Here is a 25,188-nt window from a genome sequence, read left to right as displayed (position 1 = left end):
CATGGGAGAAAAGATATCAACAGTCAATCATTTCTTTAACGAAATGTTTGTGGAAATATAGCTAATTATAGGCATCAGGGGCGTGAGGGTTTTGATTATAATAAAAATTGAAATCTGTTGTGAGGTCATGTTTACAGGTTGCTGCTATGATCCCTTTTTTAAAAAATGAATGTTAAAAATTCAGAAGTGAATTCACCTCACCAACTGTTGCCACCCGTTGCTTTACTCTTTCAGGAAATACACCTGGCAGAATTTCCAATGGATTAGGTTTTTATCTGCTTGTCTATATCCAGGCATTTACCTTCACTCTAGTCTAGACTGTTCGTGGAACATACTGGATTTCCATTATATGTGAGAAATTTAACTATTTCTTCTGATACAGTACCACTGAAAATGAGGCTTCTGAATTCTCAGTTGAATGGGACGAGTGCTCATAAATTGGATTGGTGAATAGAATAGTTATGATTTCTTTTTAAAGTTCAACTTCATCTTGTACTCCTAGAGGCACAGAAAACTGCCAAGTGAAAAAAGACCAAGTAAAGAGTACAAACTTTCAGCTATAAGATGAATAAGGACAGAGGATCAAATGCAAAACATGACAACACTGCATTTCACAATTGAAAACTGCCAAGAGAGTAGAAGTCAAATTTTTCACCAAAAATATAAATAAGCAATAAATATATGAGGTGATCTATGTACCAATCAACTATATTGGGGGTATCCTTTCATCATGAAGAGATACATCAAACCACCATGACGTACATGTTAAATATCCCATACGTTTTTTTCCAACTTCATTCAGGTATAATTGAGAAATAAAATTGTAAGATATTTAAAGTGTACCTCATAGTGATCTGACACACATATACATTATGAAAAGGTTACCACCATCCAGCCAATGAACACATCTGTCACTGCCTCTCTGTCTCTGTCTCTGTCTCTCTGTCTCTCTCTCTGTCTCTCTCTCTCTCTCTCTCTCTCTCTCTCTCTCTCTCTCTCTCTCTCTCATCACCTCTCTATAAACCACAGGATTTGGTGGGATGAGTAAAAGGAGACACCTAGGCTGTGTTAGGTGAGGAATGAGTAGCATCAACACTTGGCTTTGCCACACAATTTCACCCAGTCTAGAAGGGAAGAGTAATCAAGGGACCCAGGTTTTGTTTGTAGCACCTACCTGGTGTGATCTAAAGTACCCTTTTCATATTTGACCTAGGGGCCAGACAGTCTAGAATTGATATTGCTTTACTTAGAAGAACTAATGCCCTTTGTCTCTGATATTATGAACCATGCTTATTACTGTTATATGGTTTTTTGAATTCTTAAAAAACATTTAAGGGTGCTATCTCACAGGATTTGATTCTCAATAATAAGGATTTCCACCCACCCCCACCCCCCCAAAAAAAAAGCAAGATTCAATTTGCTAAAGGAAATTTTCCCTTTGAACTTTTCCCTTTGGTGAACTATAAATTATATAGGATGAATGGAAAACAATGATCTCAGACCTTTTATTAAAAGCATAGTGATTTTCTGATTCCTTTCAGTCGAGATGACTGAAAGTTTAGAAATTGAGCTAGTGGAAAAATCTGGGGTATGTCTTTGAATAGTGCTAGTGCTTGTAAGAAAGGGGAAAATCTAGCAATTTTATTCTTCTTCTGATATGTAAAAATTAATTTTTGGATACCTGGAACTCATTTCTCATGGAAATAATGAGTGATGATTGATCTCCAGTTTCCCCACTGAAACCTGACAAATATAAGCCCCCATGAACAGTCAGTGTCCTTTTGCATCTTCCTTTCTTGTGATTTTTCTTCTCTGAAAATATTTCAGCTGCTTTTGGAGTAATGCAGGATTTACAGGCTAAGTATTTACCCACCCCTTTGATTTTGGGCACCAGTGGAGAGCTCTACTAATGTCTGGCCTTTGGTCCATAGTGAGAAGGAAACTTTGTGAATGGTGGAAACATCTCTTTTCTAGGTATGCCACATAAGAATCTGACTCTTAGATGTGTACTCCTTAATCAGCTCCTGAAATCTGAGGAACTACTGAATATTCATCATCTTCAGAACCAACACACAATTATTATCACCACCAGCAGCAGCAGCAGTAGCAATGACAAAATTATTATCGTTATTATCCATATCAGAACTTTGCATTTCTATTAATAAGAATTTTAGGGCTAATAAATTTTAGTTCCAAACCCTTATTTTCTTTCCATCAAAAAATAAAATTTATCTCCCCTAAGAGTCAAAGCAATCCCGAGAAGGAACAAAGCTGGAGGTATCACACTTCCTGATTTCAAACTATACTACCAAGCTACAGTAATCAAAACAGTTTGGCACTGGCATAAAAATACGCACCAAAATCAATGAAACAGAATTGAGAGCCCAGAAATAGACTTTCACATACATGGTCAACTAATATTTGCCAAGGGAGCCAAGAGGACTCAATAGGGAAAGGATAGCCTTTGTGGTATTGGGAAAACTGGATAATCATATGCAGAAGAATGAAATTGGACCCTTAGTGCACCACACTCACAAAAATTAACTTGAAATACATTACAGACTTAAACATAAGAACTGAAACCATAAAACTCCTAGGAGAAAACATAGGGAAAAAGCTCCTTTACATTGGTCTTGGCAGGGATTTTTTGACACCAAAAGCACAAGCACAAACACAAAAACTAATAAGTGGGACTAAACTAAAAAGCATCTGCACAGCAGAAGAAATAGTCAAGAAAATGACAAGGCAACCTGAGGAATGGGAGAAAATACTTGCAAATCACATATCTGAAAAGGGGTTAATATTCAAAATATGTAAAGAAGGAATATACCTCAATAGCTAAATAAAATAAATAAATAAATAGATAGGTAGATAGATAAATAAATAAATAACCAAACCTACGCAATTTAAATGCAACTTTAAAATGGGCAGAGGAACTGAACATGCATTTTTACAAAGAAAATATACAAAGACTCAACAGGTACATGAATAGGTGTTTGATGTCACTTACCCTCAGGTAAATGCAAATTAAAACCACAGTGCGATATCACCTCACACCTGTCAGAATGGCTATCATTACAATAGCATTATATTAAGTGAACCAGACAGAGCCAGACAAAGAAAGACAAATACTGCATTGTATCATTTATATGTGGACTCTGAAAAAGCCAAACTCATAGACACAGAGAGGAAAATGGTGGTTACCAGGGTCTGAGAGAGGGGAACTGGGGACCTGTTGATCAAAGGGTACAATCTTCCAATTACAAGACAAGTAAATTCTTGGGATCTAACATACAACAATATAATAATATTTACATACTTGAAAGTTTTAAAGCGAGATCTTAATTGTTTTACACACACACACACTCACACACTCACATAGAAGTAATTACGTAACATGGTGGAGGTGTTAAACTAACACTATGGTGATAATCATTTTATAATATGTAAGTGTATCAAATTACCACATGGCACACCTTAAATTTACACAATGTTATGTGTCAATTATATCTCGATAAAGATGGAAAAGGTGATATTAATCTAATCCATAGTTTTATCTTTCAACCTTTATCAGTTTGTTTCCATTGCTATAGTTTATGTACAGAATAAGTTGTTTTAATCTTACATTGAGATTTAGATTTTAGATTTTCTCAAAGTTTTAATTGTAACTTTGAGAAAAATATTACTGAATTTAGTCATTCGTGCAGCAAATATTTACTAAATGCTTTCTCTATGGCAGTTAACTGTTCTAGATATTTGAGATACAAATAAACAAATGGACAAAAATTCCTGTCCCCGTAAATATTAAATTTCAGTGGAGAAAACAGAGAACAAACAAAAGAAATAAAAATTAAGTAAGGTATGTAGTTTCTAGGAAGGTAATATATACTTTGAGAAAAGTAGGGCAAGTTTGGGGGGTAGGAGGAAGGAGATCTTGGTGCAATGAAAATGGTGGCCAGCGTATGCCTCATAGAGAAGGTAATATTTGAGCAAACGTTAAATGTATATCTTTTAATCAATATTATTAAAATCACTAAATTTAGAACTTGTTTGGTAGTGATTCTTAATTTTCTTCTACTAATGGGAACTTTCTGCTTACTACACACTAAACTTTATGTAAGTCATTGTGTGTGATCACCTTTAGAGAGAAATATACTGTATAATTTTTGAAAATTAAGCATAAAATTCTAAAAGATGAAGTAAGCTGATTGATCATCTTGGAATGATTTAATTTATTAGTCAAGAGATTTAAATTAAATTTAGGAAAAATCCTTAATGTTTTACTAAGAAAATGGTGATTCAAATGTATAGAACTGTAGCAATTTTCACTAGAAATCAAACCTATGTTTTTAGTAGGAAGATGGTAAAGTGATGCAAATTACCAAAAATATAAGCCCTTCACTTTTCCTCTCTTTTTCTGAAATGTATTTGAAACCATTTCCACTCAAAGGTTGTAATACTTGGGTGTTTTTTGACTTGTAGTTCAAATTCACAGCCAAACCACACAGGATTTATTTCAATTCAATAGAATGTTCCATCTACTTCAAGAAGAAAGCAGGAGACCAAAACATTATGAATGTAAATATTCCTTTCATTTACAGCTAGATGAAATACCGATTTTTCTACATAATCATTTAGTATTAAATTAGCTAGTGTAAAAACCTGGCAAAGAACAGGTGTAATCTATTATAATCATAACACAAGCCAAGCAATTTGTTTACTCCTGAGAAGAGATTTACAATTGTTAAAAATCAAAACATATCCTAAATGTGCAACCTGTAAAATAATTCATTCGTGCCATCTCTCATAAAGAACAATTTTGTAGAACAAAAAGTTATCCCTTAATTCTTCCTTTATATAAATCTGAATTTTTATGCATGGGGTTCTAGAAAGTCCACAGAATCACGGTTCAAAGGTCTTGCTCTCCTCTCCTGAACTCAGATCTCGATCGTTATTGCCTAAAATGCACCCAAATTATCTTCCTTTGTCCATTTCAAACTCATTCCTCCCTCTGGGTTCCCCATTTCAATCAGTGGCACCACAATCTACCTTTACCCAGTTTACTGTAGTGGAGGCATCTTCTGTCCTGCTCTTTCTGTCCCCAAAGTCTGACTAATCAGAGTCCACTTAGGTCCATACTCTTTGTCTGTCATAATGTTGGCACAGTAAGCTGCCCAAAGAGCAGAACTTCCCATGTTGCCCAAGGTTCAAAGCTCTCCGTTTCCCTGAACACAAACTAAATCTCTGCATGAACAACTGATTTGAACTTGGCCCAACCTATGCACACATGTCACTTAACACAACAACACATCCTTAGCGCCTGTGCTGGAGATGTTTCCTGAAAAAGCCCTGTTCTCCACATATTTGGGTCCCCGACGTCATTGTATTCTCTGGACACAACACTTCTTCCCTTTTCACTCATTCATTCATGAATAAAGATAAATATCTACTGAATACCTCCTGTGTCTCAGGCAATGGGGTGTGCCAGGGGATTAAATGGTGAACAAAGTAGACATGATCCCCGCACCAAGGAGTCTGCACCCTGACTGCACGTGCCACCACCTTCCTTCTAGACTCACATCTCTTCACCTCACAGCCCCTCCTCTCCCGCAGAATGCCCAGCCTGGGCTGGGTGCTCTGGCTTCTGGAAGACTCGGCCTCTGTGGATGCCTTTGTTGTGGTATTTATGTCGTACTTATTTTTTTCAAGTCCATCTTCCCCATCAGACTCTGAGCTGCCTGTAGTAAGGAGCAGGTTGTTTCATCAGTAGACCTTCCCATAATGCCCAGGGCAGTGTTGGCTGTCGTATCAATTTTAAGGGACTCGACCCAACATTTAAGCATCATGCCAGAAAACTCGGTTTCTAAACATGACTGCAGAAAGTTACCGAGTGCAAGTATATTCTTTCTGCTTAGGCTTTCCAATTTTCATTACAGTGTTAAAAACCCATTTGTAATGTATTCTGTAACTTACCTGTTTTAAAAGAATGACCTCTATCCCTAAAGATGACAATGTTTTCACAAATATATATTCAATCCTCATCTTTAAACCCCTTAACATAGACTGTAACTAATGGTTTAAAACATACAGTATCTTTGTATTTGTTTTCTCTTGACATAGAAATTGCTCTTTCCTTGACGGGTTCTGTAAATAATGAGAGGGTTTTCTTTTTCCTATTGAGTTGCATGCTAATGCATTATAGCCTGAGGAAGAAACATATGCCCCACTCCAATATTCCTGATGGCATGGTTACCTTAGGACCATTTCTATGCTGGATTACTTTTCTGTGGTCTTGAGATATATTGCTCCCAATACAACCTGGTATGGTATCTTTATATTGATTTATTCTGGGGAAATAAATTCCATGGGCTAGTTTGCAAAAGCCTCCTTCCTTCCTTTAATAACTAGAATGGCTACAACCACTCTTCCATGTGTATTTGACAGTAGCAACTCATAAATTCTGCATTGAATTTTTTAATGGCCATGGAGACACTGAAGACAACTGGATTGTTATTACCTGAGTAGGAGTTGTTTTAGGTTAATAACCTGGAAGAAATGAGGATGTTTCTAAGGAAGATCAGGCTGTCAGGACAGCAAGACTTAACAAAAAAAACGAAACTATTCTGAGACTGCAATGATATTTCTTTAAACTGCATATGCTAAATGCCATAACCAAGAACCTAGTAAAATGAAAAAATATTGATGCTAATTTTCAGAGCCTAAGATGTTTCTTCTGGGCATGTTGATTTCAGTCTATCCATGAAGACTTATCAAACGGTGGTTTGACTCAGGCAAGCAAAGTAATTTACAGACAAGGAAGCAAGTAAGAGTTTTTAAAATGTATACATATCTAACCACAGATCTAATATAATCTCATGTATAATTATTTAGAAAGAATCAAATTTAACGTACCTTTTCCAACTCTATCTTGCTTGGAATTTTCCCTGCATCATTACTCTGTCTGAAAAATAAATGGATCCAGTTTATAATATTATTAAAATGGAATTTGGAAAATCCTAATCAAAATGTCCATATTCTTTACCCAGGAACTGGTTTTGTTTTCTCTTCCTTCTCGTTTCTTTCATGTTCATTGACACATTCTGCAAAACATTAAGTAAAAGAAAAATAAATTAAATGAAGGGTTATCAGTGTGTGTGTGTGTGTGTGTGTGTGTGTGTGTGTGTGTGTGTGTGATGGAAGCATTACTAGAAACTGAAAATAAGCAATTCACTTGCATGGGCATAACATTTATGAAGTATTTTATAAACACAAATATCCCTCAACATTTTTTCACTGCATCAGAGCAGTTTATCAAAGGCAGAAATAACCACAGTAAAATGAGATGCTGCTTCCCAATAGAATATAGGAATTAAAGATTCCCAATATTACACAAGAAAATCATTTCAGTATGAGAGAGTAACCTGGCGGTCTGCTGAGAAAGACATGGAAGGAGTTCCATCAGACTGACCGCAGGACAGAAAAAGCATTCTCCCTCTTTTGATAGAGACTGTAAAGTCAATCGTTAATTTAAGGTAAATATTGGGGCAATGTAATTCCCTTGTATAAATAGGGGAAATACAGAAAGAGGAAGGTTAAATGCACCTCATGCGCGCATGGACAGTTAGTTCAAACTATAACCCAGAATCCTTAAGTTTGTGCCTATTGCTGGTATAACTAGCCCCTCTGTGGCCATATCAACACGTGATACCATCTATTTCCAGTCCGTGATTGATTGATCCACTGAAACAGGTCATCTGCGTGGCCTCGACCTCCGCTTCAGCATTGATGAGCTGCTGGGCCACAGCCTCCACGATGGGCATCACCATGGCAGCAGTGGAGGTGTTGCTAAGCCACATGGATAAGAAGGCGGTACTGCTCATGAACCCCAGGGTCAGCCTGAAATGAGAGGGCTTTTAGTGTGAGTCGTGCTCCCAGCGCCACTACCTCTGCGTTACTGAGCTGTAAAGGATGCTGTCTGTGGGTTGGGAATTCATTTTCCCCCAAACATTGAAGGTTAAGGTTCCTCACAGATGACGAACTCGGAGGACAGTCACAGACAGCTATGAATCAAAGTGGCACGTGGAAGAGTGTTTTTACAGGATTGATCTCCCCCTGGAAACCCTAAAACTCTTCTCACCCAAAACAGAGTAATGATTAAACGTAACAACCCAGCTGCGAGTCGGTAGATGGTGTAACAGCTTATAGTATTACACCACTATTTGAATGCCTTTTACAGATGACACCTACCTTCAAATACTAGTAAGATGAGCTGAGATCAACTTTTGCATTTCTGACCCCTTATTCTTTCTTTCATCTTTTGGTTATATCTCTGTTCATTAGCATGTTGCCAAGGAGGCACGAGGGCAGGGAGAGAGATTCATTTTTATGAATCTGCCTTTTCCCCTTCACTCCTCTGGTTTAATATATGATGGGTGGAGGCAATGGTTAAAATCACTAGGTAAAATGAGGTTTCAGAATTTTCTGTGGATTCTATTATTTATACTCTCCTGAATCTGACCGTCCCACCTGTTGTCAAGACCTGGACACCACATTTTCTTCTCTTACATCATAAAGAGAGCAGTTCTTCTCCCTTGAAAATAACATACCTAAAACTATAGGATTTTAAACCATACCTATAAGCTTTCAAAATCACACTTGGGGAGAAAACATGATCTATTTTGAGTAGTAAGTCCCCGAAAATCATTTAGGAGCACATCTTTCCAGATAGAGCCATTTATGAAGTCCTCTGACTCCCTTTTAAAGTAGATCCACAAGAAAAACTTCTCACTCTAGGTTTCAACTTCAGATAAGGTGAATATGTTCTACGTGTAAAACGAAAGAAAAGTTTTAGACAAGAAATGCTACTTAAACAAGAAATGATTCTTAATCAAAAGAAAACTAGACATGTTTTTAACATAAGACATTGACAAGACACAAAGTCTTCCAGTAAAAGAAGGTTGGACTCAGATAATGTTTCTGTGTGGTGAAAATGCCTTAAATTGAAAAGCTATTTAGTGGCATCACGGCGAGGACCCTTGCTCCACTGGGCAGCTACCCCATGCCCTGCTGTCAGTGAGCCAGGTGACCAAGGAAAAGAGACACATTTCTATAGCACCCAAGAGGCATGGAACGCCACTTCATTCTTGAAGAGTGAAATGCCCTTAATACATGTATGCCATACAATTTCTAAGTAACACATATTTTAAAAAATTTGTCTCATCTGAGTAATTTTTTTGTACACAACCAACCAATTTGCCCCATAAATGACAAACACAGATGTGATTATACCCTAGAATGAATTATGCAACAGAATTGAATAAAATTTTCTTATTTTCAAAGAAAGATGAGAAGGGAAGAACCCCCTAAGGCTTTAAAGCGTAATTCCATTATGCAAATGATTATGACCCTGGGAAGTTTTTTTTAGGTTACATCTATGTTCTTAAGAACTGGAATTAAAACTAAAATACCCAATTAACTGAATGGGAAAAAATTCACTTCAGTGGGGAAAAATCAGTCAAATGAGTTGTTTCACAGTCTATGGATGACGTTTCTTATTTATTTATTTCACTTTGCAACTGTTTATTTCAAAAGAAAAATGTCCACCTTGGGATTTTTTTTGCACTCATTTGTATTTTTGTCAGTTAATGCCTCTGTCTTCGGTTCTTCGCATCCTCCCTGTTAGATTAAGGGTGCGCTTGAACAAGTGTTGAATGTGTAATCACACAAATAAACAAGCCAGGACTGAAATCTACTCTGAAGTCTATCATTCATGTCTGTTGAGGTTCAAGGCTTCTCTCAGCTTTGACTCCTACGGTGCAGAAAAGGTGCGAGAGTAGTGTGCACTTATTCCAATCTCCCTGTAATTAGACTTGCAGTGAAAGGAAAGTTGTTTTCTTTGTTTTGTTTTGTTTTGTTTTTGTTACTCCTACAATTCAAGTCTACTTTATATCACTTTCATATTTTCAGAGAAAAAAAAAAAGTCATGAATTATACTGCAATACAAATGATTGCCTGGATATGCATTACTTGTTTGGTTATTTTACTCTGCACAAAAATAGTATGTTCAGAATGTGAACCTGGAAGAGTAAACACAGCACTTACCACGCTGGGTTCACACCGACCATCATCACCATTCGCAGAGCGATCCTTTTGTGCAAGTTCCATTTCTCTATTGATGTTGCCAAACAGATGACTCCAATGAGCAAGAGGTGAAAGTCCTTGAAATAAGCGGATGCCACCTAAAATCACAATTAAACCCACGATTATTTACCTGGGCAGGGGAAACATAGCATCATACAAGAAAGATGTTATTTCACTGCTCTTAGCTTTGACCTTCAACTACATAACCTTTCTATTTTGTTGAGAGAAAGGTAGATGTGTTTGAATACAAATTTAAATATACTCTGTATTCAAAGATACTCTATACTCAGTGTTAAAGGAAAATATACAGACAAAAAGAGTACCGAGGAGACCAGGTTTTTAAATAGCCGAGTAAATCAGGGAAGTCCTTCTATGCCTTAATTTCTCCATCTGTAAACTGGGGTTGATCGGTTTATGCTCCTAGGGTAGATTGGCAATGACTGTGATCTTGGAAAGTCCTGAATTGGGCTTCCAACTCAGGGCCCATATCTTCATTACCACTCAGTATGCCATAAGCACAGTCACCTCTTCATGTTTTAAATGGTTTGACCTTCAAAATTATTTATTATAAAATAAATACCCTTGAATGGCACCAACATTTTGAGCCATTTTTAGCTAATACCATTCAGAGATGAGTAGTGTACAATTAGGGCAAACATTTGCAGGACTGTTTAACAAAGACAGTAGTTTAGTGGTTACCAGAGGGTAAGGGAGGAGAGCGGTTGTAGAAAAGGATAAATGGGGTCAAATATATGGTGATGGAAGGAGAACTGACTCTGGGTGGTGAACACAAATGTGAGATATGGATGATGTATTACAGAATTGTACACCTGAAATCTATGTAACTTTACTAACAATTGTCACCCCAATAAACTTTAATTAAAAAAAAAATGCTCTGAAGTATGTCGGGTACATGTTTTTCTCAACAACAACAAAAAAAGACTTTTGTGGTCAAATAAGTTTAGAAAACAGCAAACTGAAATACGAGAATTTTCTATCCTGCAGGCCTTCTCAAAACCTTTAAATACTAACATGCATTGCGCTCTCAACGAGTGGGATTCCACATACTGCATATTTTTCAACTTTATCTAATCACAGAAACCTTATTTTTTAAATTTTTAGGTGGAGGACCTTATGAGAGTGATACTCAAGAGCTCTGACTTTAGGAAATGCTTGGCTAAACCGAATCACGAGGTTATGCTGAAAGAAAAGGATTACAAGAGGAAACACCCCTTTAAAAAAATCAAGTAATGTCTAGTGGAAGGAAGGAAGAGTTGGAGCAAAATGATTCTAACATTATGAAACCATGAAGGAACAGGGAAATCTGTTTCCATGGTGACTCTGCCATCTTAAACTGCATCTGCATTTTTAATATAGCTTATGAAGCTTGACTTGCTTTCCAAAAAAGTCAAAATTGAAAACTGCCATTGGATCAAAGTGGAAAAATAGACTTCTTTATTTTTTTATGAAAAGTTAACTTATCATGCTTTTCAAAGTTCATATTTATCCCTTTACATTTTGTCATAATTGTATAACAGGAAGTAAATAATTATATCAATTTTCTTATTATTTCATTTATGAATTACGCTAACATTGAGTAGGTCTCTATCTTGCACTGAAAGTGTTATATGAGCAGGGAATATAGGCATGATGGTTTTTCCCTCTTCACACCTTTTCGATTCTCAAATATCAAGTTTTTCTAAACATTTTTCTGTATTGCAGAGCCCTGTTTGTTTTCTTCCTAGCATATCACATTGTGTAAATACTGTTTGTTTACCTGCTTGTTACATGTCCTCTCTACATTACACATTCTCTGTAGACCAGGAATCTGTTTTGCTAGCCATTGCATATTTGGCGTCTAGCACAGTCCTGCTACAGAAGAGGAGCTCAGAAAATAGTATTGGATGAATGAAGGAGGGAGGAAGGGAGCCAATGAAAAAGCTATGGTCCCTGAGCTCCTAAGTTTCAACTGTCTACACTCTGTTCCCAAACGTTTATTCTCCAACTCTCTCAACCCTTATTCTCAGTTTAAGTATTCTTTCCATTTATTAATTTACTATGCTTCCAGACTTGTAAACAATTTTTTCTCCTTGGTGGCATCCCTGCCTCTCTGAATTTTTCTTCTTGGACTTCTTAGAAAATTACTTTTCTCTCGTCCTTTTCTTAAATGCTGGTATGCTGCAGTCTTCTTGTTTTATACACCCAATGGTTGAATTTTACAGTTTCAATTTTTTCTCTCTGTGACTAAAATAATGTCTGGCACATAGTAGGCATTCAATACATATTTTTTTTAATGAATGCTGAAGACACTAGAATCTTTATATCCATACAGGTAAGTCTTGAGTTTCAGATTGGTGTATCCAACTGAACATTTCCATTTGAATTTCCCATCAATATCTAAAAACTCAACATACTCCCTTTTGTGATGATTGAAACTTCCATCTACTCAGTTACCTGAGCCAGAAACCGCAGGGTCAGCCACGATTCCCTTTTCACTCCAACATGTGTATATTAGTCACAAAGTCCTATCGTGTCTAATTCCTTCAAATCTTTCAAATTTGTCCACTTTTCTCTATTTGCACATTACTACTTTCAGGAAGCTCCTTACCGTTTCTCACCTGGTTATTTTATGATTGTCTTTGCCTAATCCACCCCTTCCTTACCTTTGTCATGGTCACTTTTCTTGAGTGTAAATCTGATCACATTCTTGTCCTTCCTGTACTCCTTCCCTGGGCCCCCTGCCTTTGAAGACCCAATCTAATCTTCTGAACATGTCTTACAAGACTGCATCATTTGGGCCCATCTCACCTCTCCAGCTTAATCTTTTATTGAACCATCAATTTCTCCCTAGGTGTGCAATTCCCCAAACACAGAAACACTTTAATATTTGCTTGTTATTTAACTGGAATGATCCTTTTCTCTCACCTTGGTTACCCCTTAGCTTCCTTCATGGATGAACTCAGATGTCAATTCTTCCAAGATGCCTTCCCTGACCACCCCAAACTTGGTTAGACGGTACTTCCTTTTGTTACAGCACATGTTAGTCGACACGGTGATCATTTATTTCCTTAATTATCCCCTTCATTTGATTAGCCATATTTCAAAGCCACAGATGTGTCTTATTGAACATTGTATTTATGGACTTAGCACATACTGCCATATATTGGCACTCAATAGATGTTGAATTAATAAATCTCTAAACTCAAGGAGTTTAAAGGCTATTATAAGAGGGAAAATGAGTTAACGAAGAATATAATAATGTACAATAGGTGCATGAAATCTACTTCTTCAAGGTATCGTTGAGGTTCAAAGAGTAAGTGACCACTTTTTCCTAGTGGAATTGGGAAAGTCTGTTTACAGGATCTGATACTTAAGTTGATAATTTTGAGATACATAGACATTTAAGTTTTCTGCTGCCCTTATCTTTTCTGCAATTTTGTTCAGGGAACTAAGCCTCAAAACCCTATCTCACCAATACTCTGAGAATTAAATGAGAAGATAAATGCAGAATTACTTTAAAAGTACACAGGAACACATATAAGCAAGTCATTATTAGTAAGTGATTAAACACAGAAAGAGGTCCAAGACCAGGAGATAATCTTGTTAACATCTCCTTATACCAGCAGTTGACAGACTTTGTCTATAAAGGATCAGACAGCAAATATTTCAGACTTTGTGAGCCCTATGGTTTCTATCACAACTACTCAATTTATCTTTGTGGTACAAAAGTAGGCAAAGACAATATATAAACAAACAACCATGGCTGTGTGTGTGTCCAATAAAACTTTATTTTAAAAATTGGATCGCAGGCTGGAATTGGCCCTGAGACTCGTGGTTTGCCAACCCCATAATAGATTATGTAAACCAACTATGGCCTGCAGCCCAAATGTCGAAATGACATGAGGTTAAAACTAAGAAGGAATTTTCACATTCTGTTTTCTACTGTATTATTCATTCTTTATTTTTCATTAGAGTTAGTATATTTGCAAAAGAACATTAGCCACAGGCAGATGTGTGTGTTTATAGTCTCACTGTACAGGAAGTAACAAGGGAAGGTGCTATTGGTTTGTGAATGACACTGACAAATATAACTCTTTCCAAGGAAAAATTGGTATGTCAAAATAAAGTTCCTAATGAAATTTCAAATCTGTTTGCAACATCAAGGTAGTTATATTTCTGTTTTAAATGGGATTTCATAAAAAAAAACATGGGCTTTTGTGATCAGAGCACCTGGGTTCTCTCTTAGCTATGTAATGCACACCAATTCAGCAACCTTTCTACAAGTCAATATACTTACCCATAAAAGTTAAATAATATTTCACATAGAGTTTGTAAATTAAATGAAATTTTTTAAATGATGCTTTGTCAGTTCTAATGTATATATATAATTAGAAAGCCTATGTTTTGTTGTTGTTGCTTTTAAGGAAATATTTACTTGTATTGCTAAATTCAATGGTCAATTTCCAGTTTTCACATTACTTAACCTATTAGCATATTTAACACATTGGATCATTGCCTCATCCTTAAAGCATTTGCTTCACTTGGATTTCAGGATCCCACACTCTCCTGGTGTTCCTTATACCTCAATAACCTACCGTTCTCCGTCTTCTCTTCTATTTACTTTCTCTTCTCACCAACCTCTCTAAATGCAGTAGTTTTCCAGAGCTCAGTTCTTTGTGCTCTTTGCTTTTCTACGTTCACTCACTCCCTAAATAATCTCATCAAGTCTTAGAGCTTTAAATACCATCTATATGCTAATGATTCTCAAATCTGTATTTCCAGCTTAGCTCTGTCTCATGAACTCTGGACTCATTTGTATCTAGCTGCTTACTCAACATCTTCACTGAGTTGTAAAATAGGTGTTTCAAACACTGAACTTCAATTGATGGCAACTCCATTTTTCCAGTTGGCAGGTCAGAAATCTGGAAGGCATCCTGGCCTCCTTCCTTTCTTTCATATGCCATATTAAATCATTCTGGAAGTTTATATGAAAATATATTGATAAAATACACATATATATATATATATATATATATATATATATATATATATATATACACATATATGTTAAATATATAATATATATTAAATGTATTTATATATAATATATAATAAATATAATATAAATATTATGTATATTATATTCAATATCTCTATTACTATCCCTGGTCTGAATTACCATGGCCTCTAACCTGGATTATTGTAAGAACCTACAACCTGTCTCCTTTCTACCTTGTTTCTCAACATAGTAGCCCAAGTTAACCTTTTACAAGTCAAATCAATCATATCACACTTCTACTCAAAATTCTCTAAAGTGTCTCATGTCATTTAGTTAAAACTATGCCATGGCCTACTTCCGCCCTACGTGGTCCAGTCCCTCTTGACATTATCTCCCTAGCGTCATCTTCTAGCATCCTCTCCTTCACTCACTCCGCTGCAGACATACCTACCTGCCTTAAGGTCTCTGCCCTGGGTGCTTCTCCTTCAGCCATGGCTGTTCCCCATATATCAAAATGGCGAACTCCCTTATCTCTTGTAAATCTTTGTTCAGGTATTTGTACCTCACTGAAGTCTACTCTGATCATTCTATTTAAAACTGCAACACTCTCCTGACCCTCATTCTTCTGTGGCATATTTCCATAGCACCAATTATCTTCTAACTCACCATGTAATTTAGTTATTCATTAAGTTTGTGTCTCTTTTCTCCTAGGAAGACAGGGACTTTTTGTGTTTTTATTTGTTGATGTATTCCAAAGTTCCTGGCAGAGGCTTAGCACACAAATATTTATTAAATATCTGAATAAATATGTAATATCACATCTATATGTACATATGTATATCTTCACATTTATAAATCTAAATTTTATATATAAATGTATATATACTATTTGGAATTTCTAAGCCGCTATACTAGTTAGCATTTCAAATTTTATTCAACAAATATGAGAGAAATTCAATACTTGTTGATATTCTTCAATACAACAATATGCTCAGTGTGATATACATTTTTGGCATTGGCTTGATAAATAGGTAAAGTGAGGTTAAAATTATGGCGACCAAAGAGAGAGATGTGTAGGGCCCTGATCTTAGATTAGATATTAAAGACATACTTAATATTTTTAGATTTGGATATTAAAGACATATTATTCTCTTCAATGACAGAGTTGGGATTCCAAAATGCTGCAGTAGGTTAGAATGACAGTTTAACACTGTCAAACAAACTTTAACTGTGAATATTAAAACTCCTAAGAATATTTGATATTTAGAGTTCACCATTGTTTCACATACATTATTTGATTTCATTATTACCTTGGATTATATGGCATTATCATTCCCCATTACAGATGAGGGAAAAAAAGAGTTATTAAGGTACACGATCAGGACCATATCACTAATTACTGGTGAGTATTTGATTTTAAGCTCCGGTCTTCTGACTCAATCTCTAGCTCTTTCCTTGGAGCTTTGGTCAGCTACTTCTGAAAAAAAGGTCTGTTGCCCTGTCTGTACCGAGGACCACAAGACAAACGAACAGTTTTCTCCACTAAAAGTGGAGAACTTTGATTTGTTGCAAGCTCTAGTTAAGCTTAATTGGTGGAAAAAGTCACATAAAGTTTAGAAGAAATTTAGGCTGAAATACCAGAGGGGAGATGATGGACTCACTTCAGCTTTGCAACAGTCAGAATGTTTCTAGAGTGATCTACTCACTTTTGCCAATGTAAAATAATAATAATTAATAATAATAATAATAATATTGACTAACATCTATGTGACAGACATTATATTTATTAACTCTTTAATTCTTAAGTCTCATTGACAAGCCAGACAATTTCTCTCTTTTCCAGCAAAAGAAAAGGAGATGATGATGATGATGGAGCTGGGGCGGTGGGAGCACGAAAGGGAGTTGAGGTCTGGAAACCATCAAGGCTGGAGGTGGGAAGACACAGGAGATTATATTTATTTTCCAGGCAGCACAATCATGTGGAAGAGAGATGGGGTTTATTTGTGGAATCTCAGAGGTCAGAGGAAAGTTTAGAGTCAAAGTGACTGCGTTTCAGACTTGGGCTCAATAAAGCTGAGTCACTTGTGTTCCAGTAGAAACTGGTATGGGTTTCCTTGGGGGTGCTCTAGGTCCACACACAGGAAGGCTTTAAGCACTTCCTGCGTGATCGCATCTGTAAGAGATGGGGGGGAGGGAATCCCTGCCCAGGATGGAATGACCCAGAAGAATTTCCTTCCAAGTCTAAGCTTCTATGACTGTTAAATTAGCCTGAGGCTCATTCTAAAAGTTAGGATGAAGGACTCTTGGGCAGGTATCACCAGCCTGAGTAATGAAGCTGCCACTGCTGCCTAGAATTTTGCTGCCTCTCCTCCAGCCTCCACACCCTGATATTTCTTTGACAGCACCCACAAAGCCAGGCCTTCCTAGGGACCCTTTCCCTCCTTTCTCCCTCCAGCCTACTTGCTACAGAAATGCTGCATGATTCCAGTTAATCTTGCTTCTATCTCAGTCTCTCGTAAAAAGTTAGTCAGTTTGATTACTATTAAATCTTAAGAGACAACTATGTAACAGTTAAACTTAATTATCTCTGGCAGTGGACCCGCCCAAGCCAGCAGGACAGGGGTTAACAATTTGACACCCTATTTTTGAGGACTTGTCAACCCTTTTTTTATTACTATTTCCTTTATTGAAAGCCATATAGCATGTTACAGCATTCATGAAACTTCTTAAATTATAGCTCCCAGATTCTGTGGGGCAGCAGAGCTACAGCCTGGGGGTGAAAGGCACTAAAGTACAGCCCTGGTTACACTCTCTTCCAAATCAGTGGTGTTTAGAAAGAAAAGAATCAAAATTATGAGGGAAGGGAAAATTCAGTAAGAGGAATAGAAAGGATCAGAAATATAAAAAGATGGACTTGGACTCCTAAATAAGGAAGAACAACATAAAAACAAGGAGGGGAATAATAGCTTCTCCCACAGGGGAAAAAACAAACAAACAAACAAAACAACAACAAAACCACTGTATCATGAGTTAGTTAAAAAGAAAAATCTCCACCCACATTATAAGATAGATGAGCCTCATGATAGCAATACTGGACCCTGGCAGAAGATCAAAGTTCAAAGGTGATCAAATGCACAGACTGGCATCTTGAATTTGACATCTTTCCTGAGACTATTTCAGCTGTGGTTCAGGCAGCTGTGTGCTGGATGGCTGGAGACTGCGTGGAGATAGATATTCTGGTTTGAAGGCATTTCTTGCCTTTACTAGGAAACTGAATTCATTTTCTTCAGATGGGTACCTTTAGATTGTATAAAGGTAAGAAGCACCTCTCAGCATGCATAAACTCCTCTCAGCAAGAACTAAATAGAAATACATGTGAAAGTTAATTTGGCTTTATCTTTTGAAATGACGGGTTTCTGGAAAAGAAAACAGGGAAGCTTTTTCTTCATTAAAAACAAAAATTGCTTTCCAACATTGTGTCAGGCTGAGTTCTGCTTTATACAAAAAGCTGACGCGGGATGTGAAAGAGATGGGCCTTCTGTTGGGTGAGACACACCAGGCTTAGATGTCAGCCAGGCAAGATTGGACACACATGTCTCCCACTGATATTCATGACTCAAGAAGCTCCAGCCTATGTTTTGTTTTTGTTCACCTGCAGGTAAACACACATGCAGAATTCCGGAGCAGAGAAACAGCTAGAAGTTTGGAGGACTCATGTGGGAAGCGTTATCAGCAGGATTATCGCTCCTTTTCAAGATAACTTTTCTCAACGAACAAACCCGCGCAACATAAAGCATATAATTATGACACACATTTGCAAGAGAGCTTACCTTCTTAGAAGGCATGATCCCAAATAATGGGAACATTAAAGCAGGCAGCAGAGCTGTCACCGACAGGGGCAAAGCTTCCGTAACCCAAAACGTGGCAACCACGAAGAGTGTGTAGGCACATTCTGCTTCCTGGAAAGAATAAAACACAAGGCGGAATGATGAGGCTGGGAAAGCATCACGCCAATCACCACCCATTTGCTGAGTGGAGCCGTGTCACAGAGAAAGTCAGAAGGAAATCTGAAGGCCTCTCTACCTTTGAGTGGGGCAATGAATGGTCATTTCTTAGGGGTGCTAAGAGCAAAAATGTAATACACATGAAAAACCAAAGACATTAAAAAACATCCTCATTCATTATGTTTCCTTCACATTTCCTTCAAGACAGATAACAGCATATGGTCAACTTTCTGTGCTCATATCTTTATTTGGCCGATTAAACATACTCCCAGTGCTGCTGGAGAGCAGAAATGACAGTTACTGTCTTACCCCTGGGGCTGGATTCATCTGCCTTTAACTGAGTTCCCTGGTGCCTGATTGGTTGGGACCCACACACCTGCCTTCCTTTTCTTCTACTAAAAGGGGGAAATCAGCCTAGAAGAAATTTTTTGCTGCACTTTGTTTCGGAGAAAGCACAGTGCCAAGTTATATGGCATAGATGAGACTGAATTCGCTCCTAAAGGAGATGAACATGAGGGGAAGAACCTTCTGCCTTGCTTTTTAGAAAGACATCCGAGCTCCTCTTGGGGATGACCCAAGGAGACTCAACAGGATGAGACTCTTAATAGAATCTGTTGCTTTGCTAGGTATAAAACTGCGGGTTTCTGCTTTAGGGCATTATTAAGAAGTGGTTGAAATTCATCATTATATCTGGCTTACATACACAATTTTGGTACGAAATCACCCAGAACAGACGAAGTGATCAATAAAGATTAGCTTCTATTATGTGTGACTTTGTTTTGCTCTCACAGTGCTTAATCTCTACAAATTCTGAGCTGAGTTTGAAAAATTCACAAACAATGTCTGAATTTAATGAGGTCTTTTAAGATTTCCCAGGGCAGTAAATTTCTAGCTCTCCTGCACCCTGATTCACCTGCTTCAGGGGGAGTACTCTGGGCTTGGTATTTACTCACCCAGCATCTTTGAACTTGCAGTGGGTTCTAAGAAATCCTTAGCAAAGCAGGACTATGTCATACCGTTATTGTGGTATCTTTTTAAAGGGGAAAGAATAAAGGTGTTTTGATGTTGGCAGCTTTATACAAAGTCTGCCTCTATAATCTTGACAAACAATAAAACAGTGAAATACAGCTGAGCTTTGACTGAATCTTCCGAACTTGCTCTGGAGAGAATTTGTGAATACTAGCTTAATTTAAGATGCCCATGTAGGAGAATGACAAGGCCTGCATTTTCTCTTAGCTAGAACACATCGGAAAAACCCCAAAGCTCTGCCTTTTGACTATATGTTTTCTATTAAAGAAAGATATCAAGAACCTAGAACTCAAAGATACGATGGTCCCTTTTGGTATCTTGCTCTTTAGGCACAACCAACTACTCTCTCGGTCCTCTTGCTCTGTGTCATTTTACCTCACAAACGTGCCCCTCGGCCTTCACCCCATTTCCTCTATTGCAAGCAAGGCTATTCCAAAAGCAGATCATCTTCCAACAATCCACTTTGATTTTGTTATTCCCTTGCACCAAACCAGATTAAGGAGTTAGCCACCCTCACAACTATGTGGAGCACCAATCCATAAGGAACTGCTAAAACCTGAGAGAGAGAGCGAGAGAGAGAGAGAGAGACAGAGAGAGACAGAGAGAGAGAGGAAGGGAGGAAGAAAAGAAAAAGGAAAGAAAAGAAAAAACATGGTGCTAAGTAATTCTGTTCACCACATACAGCTCCTGCAGTGAGGAGTGAAATTTCATTTCAACATGGGTCAACTTCATCTAGACAGTTATACTCTGCTCAGATGGGGCAACTTTGGGGACAAAGCAAAACTTCCAGTATTACATTATTAGTGTGCCTGGAACACTTTCACATTTGAACAAGCTCAGCCCTGATTTGAAACAATCAAGTCAGCGGTTTCCAGCTGTTGATTGAAAACATTTCAAAATCCTCATCTTGCATTCATGGTCGCCTTTACTCTAACTAGAGTTAAGACTTACCCCATTACTTCCTGACACCAACTCTACTTTTAGAGTCTTCTTTACATGTCTTCTTGATATTTGGGTTCTGTTCCTCACCCTACACCCTTTTTCTGAACTCCAATCCATAAGGTTCAGACAGGCAGTCCGCACAGTAAGTTCCCAGATGCCCTTACGTGCCAGCATCTGAGGCCCATGACCACATTTTGGACTCTGGAAGTCTTTAACCTCGTTTGACTATTTAGATGAAGTCAAGTCTACTGAGAAAATACAATTTATTTGACTTACAATGGTGTATGTGTGTGTGTTTAATTTGAGGAAAGATTTACAAAGCAGATTTCCTATTAAAAATAAAATCTGAATGTCTGGATTTTCTGGAAAAACTAAGGAATTTGGTAACACTGGGATCATATTCTTCCATGGCAACAATTCTCCAGACTTGAGAAAAGCTTACCCTTCAGAGGCTGACTTGTGCTTTTCAGGTCTGCACTGCACTACCAGTTAGTGTTACTAATGTTGTTATCGGTTTGGCCTGTCTCAGCATTTGAGTAAAATCTCTGACAAAACTGCTGCCCACCGGCTCTGCCTTGCCCATCTTGCTTTTGCATTCCAGACTCAGCACTTGGGTGGCTCATTTGTGTTTCTCTGTCTAGTAGTTGTGGGGTCCATGGACCAGCAGCGTCAGCACAACCTGGAGGCTGTGAGAAATGCAGCATCTTTGACCCTTTTCCGACACTCTGAGTCAGGAGCAGCAAGTGACACTTTGACCCTTTTCCGACACTCTGAGTCAGGAGAACAAGCACGAAGTGCTTGTTCCTCTATAGGTTAAAGTTTGAGAAGCATGGGTTACTTCCTCTTCCAGACATTCCCTTTTATCTTGAACTCTGTGTTCCACTTGCAATCAGAAACTGGCTTCCTGGTAGCGTCACTCTGCCCAAGGCGAATCCCGAGATTCAGAACTTATTTTGAAAATGTGGCCATCTTTCAATGTGTGGTTCAAATTCACGTCTTGTCTGTGGAGCTTCCTCAAACACTGATGTCCATTCCATATTTTGCATATGACTCCCAGGAGATTATAATTGCAGCTGGTTTATGCACCATTCTGCATTGTTCCTGATAGCTGCCTTCCTGGAATTTCTGGGAAACACCCCAGTTTTCCATACTGTAAGAAAGCTCAAAGCCTAGAAAAGGAGGCTAACAGGATTATTCCCTTCTGAAGGGTAGAATGGCCGTCTGTCCTGGTTTTCTCAGGATAGTGCAGGCTTATACCTGCTGTTTATACCCACTCTTCCCTCTGATTAGCACCCCCTTTCATTCTCAAAAGGGTCCCTCTTTGGCTGATACTTATATAGTCATCCCATCGATGGGTACATCCTAGGAATACCTCCTTCCTCTAATTCCTGTTTTCTGCTTGTGAGCTTTCCTGATTGGGCTTGGAGTCATGGGCCAGGAGGTTCTTTCCCATCAACACCCCTTAGGCATTCAGCAAACAGTTAATCCAGGCATAATGTCAAGCGTTTTCTTTTAAGAATCTTATATTAAAATATATGAGACTATTTGGATTTTTTAAACCAAAGATCTCTGAATATTCTTGTTAAGAAGAAGAACGAAAGATAAAGGAAAGCATTTCATCTTTTTCTGTTATTTACATATATTTAATAAAATTAATATAAGGGTGAGTAATTTTGGGTGCACAGGTTCTCCTGATGAAGAGGAAGCCTCAGAAATTGTCTGGGAGGCAACTCCAAAGGCATCATGGGAATTTTGTTCATAGAACCAGCTCCGAGGTAGAGGAAAAAAATTGCTTCATTTTGTCACTGGAAATTCTTAGAGTGATTCATGATCTCTAGCTATACCATCTTTGTCTCCTGTTGATTGCTTTTTTTGCTCTTCCTTCTCTTTTTTTGCCTTCTTAGCAAGCCCCCTACTCCTAAAACAGAACCACACCACCATTACCACCACTATACACCACAACCACCACTACTGCAATCATAAGCAAACCAATAGAACAATGAAAGGACAGTTGTCAAGCATGTCAGACTGTGGGTGAATTTCTTTTCCCTGTCTTCCAACCCCTCTAAAGTCTAGTGAAAGTTGCAGATACATCTGATAGCTTTATTAAAATTAATTCTACAACCATAACAAGTAAAAATTTGAATCAAATGCAAAGGATTTAGTATTATGAATTCTTGAACTGAATGAGAGCAATACAAATATGACTACTTTTATTTTGTTTATTGTAAAGGAAAATACAAAAAGAAAAAAGATGCAGAATTATGACTACGACTGACCTCACAAAAAGATACTTAAAATCACTATTCCTTCTCAGAATGCTACATGAAACAAGAGGGGGGAAGTCCAGAAACTCCGTCAAAAATAAAAATACCAATTTTCTGTTAAAAAAAAAATCTATCTACCCTCTAACACTTGCAAAAGTTACATCGAGAAGTTCAGCAAACAAACCACACCCAGTCAGACAGAGGCAGCTGTGCAGAATACAGAGGTCGCACATTCCATTAGCTAGTACAAGGTGTAATATCACTTAACTAGGATTCCCTGCTCTGTATGTGCACACTGTGCCTCCCTGGTCATGGATGGCATCTCCACTTTTTGTACCGTAAGAAGCTCCTCTCACACTACCAGAGAGATGGAGCTATTATATGCAGACTGATTACCCATCATCAGTCTGGGAATCTCTTGTTCCCTGGCGTTAAAAAACATTGGAAGGATTAGAAGCCTCCTAGCAATGTATCTTTGAAAAGAGTTTTCAAACTTATAAAATATTAAGAACAGATGGAAAACTAATAAACAAACTTGTACACCTCATATTGTTAAAATGCTGACATTTCCCCACATTGGCTTACACTTTTTAAAATAAATAAAACTTACCACATATATAACATTTCAAGACTTACACATACCAATCCTTCATCTCTTTCTCCTCTGCCAATCCTCAAAGCTAACGACTGTCTAGAATGTGCTCTGTATCCTTTCTGTCTATGTTTTCATGATGTTGCTACAGATAGACATTAATACATTAATAAACATGTGGTTTTAAAGTTAAATCAGGTTTACTATAGAAATCATTTTTCAACTTGCTTTTTCACTCAGTATTTTATGTATTTCATATTCATGTTGACACATGTAGGCTTATTAATTCATTTTAAATTCATATAGTATTTCTTTTTATAAATATATTACAATTCATTTGTCTATTTTTCTACGGATGGCTGTTTGGGGCCCTTTCCTTCAATTTTTTATTATTATAAGGCTATGAACATTTTCAGACCTAGCTCCATGTAGATATATGAAAGAGTTTTCTTAGCTAGAGCATAAAAGTGGAGTGAAATTTCTGGGTAGAAGGGATGCATTTGAACTTTACTGTTTACGTGATGTTTTGTGTTTTTACTACTTTGTGTCAGAAATTTTTTCCCTATTATATACTCCTGTTTTTTGTTTTTTGTTTTTTTCTAACGCTCAAAAGTTTTCTTCTCAAGTGTAGGGCCCTAATTTATTTGCATAGGAATCTGATACTTTCTTTTCCCCTCTAAATACCGTGGCTTTTGCATGGTCCATTTTTTGCCCATTAATTCATGTTGCTACATATTTCCTAGGCCAAATTTCTACAAATTCAGGCACATATGTTCTTGGGCCCTTTAGTTTGTCTCTCAACCACTTCCTCCCAACACACACACACACCAGTTTTTAAAAATCAATGCTTGAAAAATGATTAAGCTCTTTTAATTACTATAGCTTTTAAAGTAAGTTCTTCATCTTACATATTTCTCAAACTTGTCTTAATAGTTTTAGGTTTTTACTCTACTTTTTGAATTTTAGATTTTTATTCAAATTACACAGAATTGATCGAGTAAGAAATGGCCTTAAAATATTCCTATCTATGAACCTTTCCATTCATGTAGAGATTCATTAAATTCCTTCTATAATATTTTATACTTTTCTTCGCCAAGGTCTTATGTATCTTTGTTAGATACCTTCATTACTGAGAATGAGAAATTAATCTAATTATCCCTTTGTAGAGTTTTTTTTTTTCCTGTTTGGTAGCTCTAAAAACTTCTCTTTATTTTT

At 37.3% G+C, this 25,188-nt stretch overlaps 1 protein-coding gene across 2 annotated transcripts in view; it reads right to left on the bottom strand.

The window, feature by feature from the left end:
* SLC13A1 (solute carrier family 13 member 1) overlaps positions 1-25,188 on the bottom strand; it is a 259,980-nt gene that overhangs the window by 46,292 nt on the left and 188,500 nt on the right. For both annotated transcript variants that reach the window (XM_019750080.2, XM_074315658.1), the window contains 5 exons: positions 18,970-19,098; positions 10,102-10,238; positions 7,709-7,896; positions 7,043-7,100; positions 6,913-6,961 (listed from right to left, as the gene is read on the bottom strand). In XM_019750080.2, the coding sequence (XP_019605639.2) occupies positions 6,913-6,961; positions 7,043-7,100; positions 7,709-7,896; positions 10,102-10,238; positions 18,970-19,098 (561 nt within the window). The remainder of the gene's footprint in view (positions 1-6,912; positions 6,962-7,042; positions 7,101-7,708; positions 7,897-10,101; positions 10,239-18,969; positions 19,099-25,188) is intronic.

The sequence above is a fragment of the Rhinolophus sinicus genome, linkage group LG11 (assembly GCF_036562045.2).
Source record: "Rhinolophus sinicus isolate RSC01 linkage group LG11, ASM3656204v1, whole genome shotgun sequence".
NCBI lineage: Eukaryota > Metazoa > Chordata > Mammalia > Chiroptera > Rhinolophidae > Rhinolophus > Rhinolophus sinicus.
Note: the sequence above shows the minus strand (reverse complement) of the source record. Positions and strands in the feature narration are given on the sequence as shown.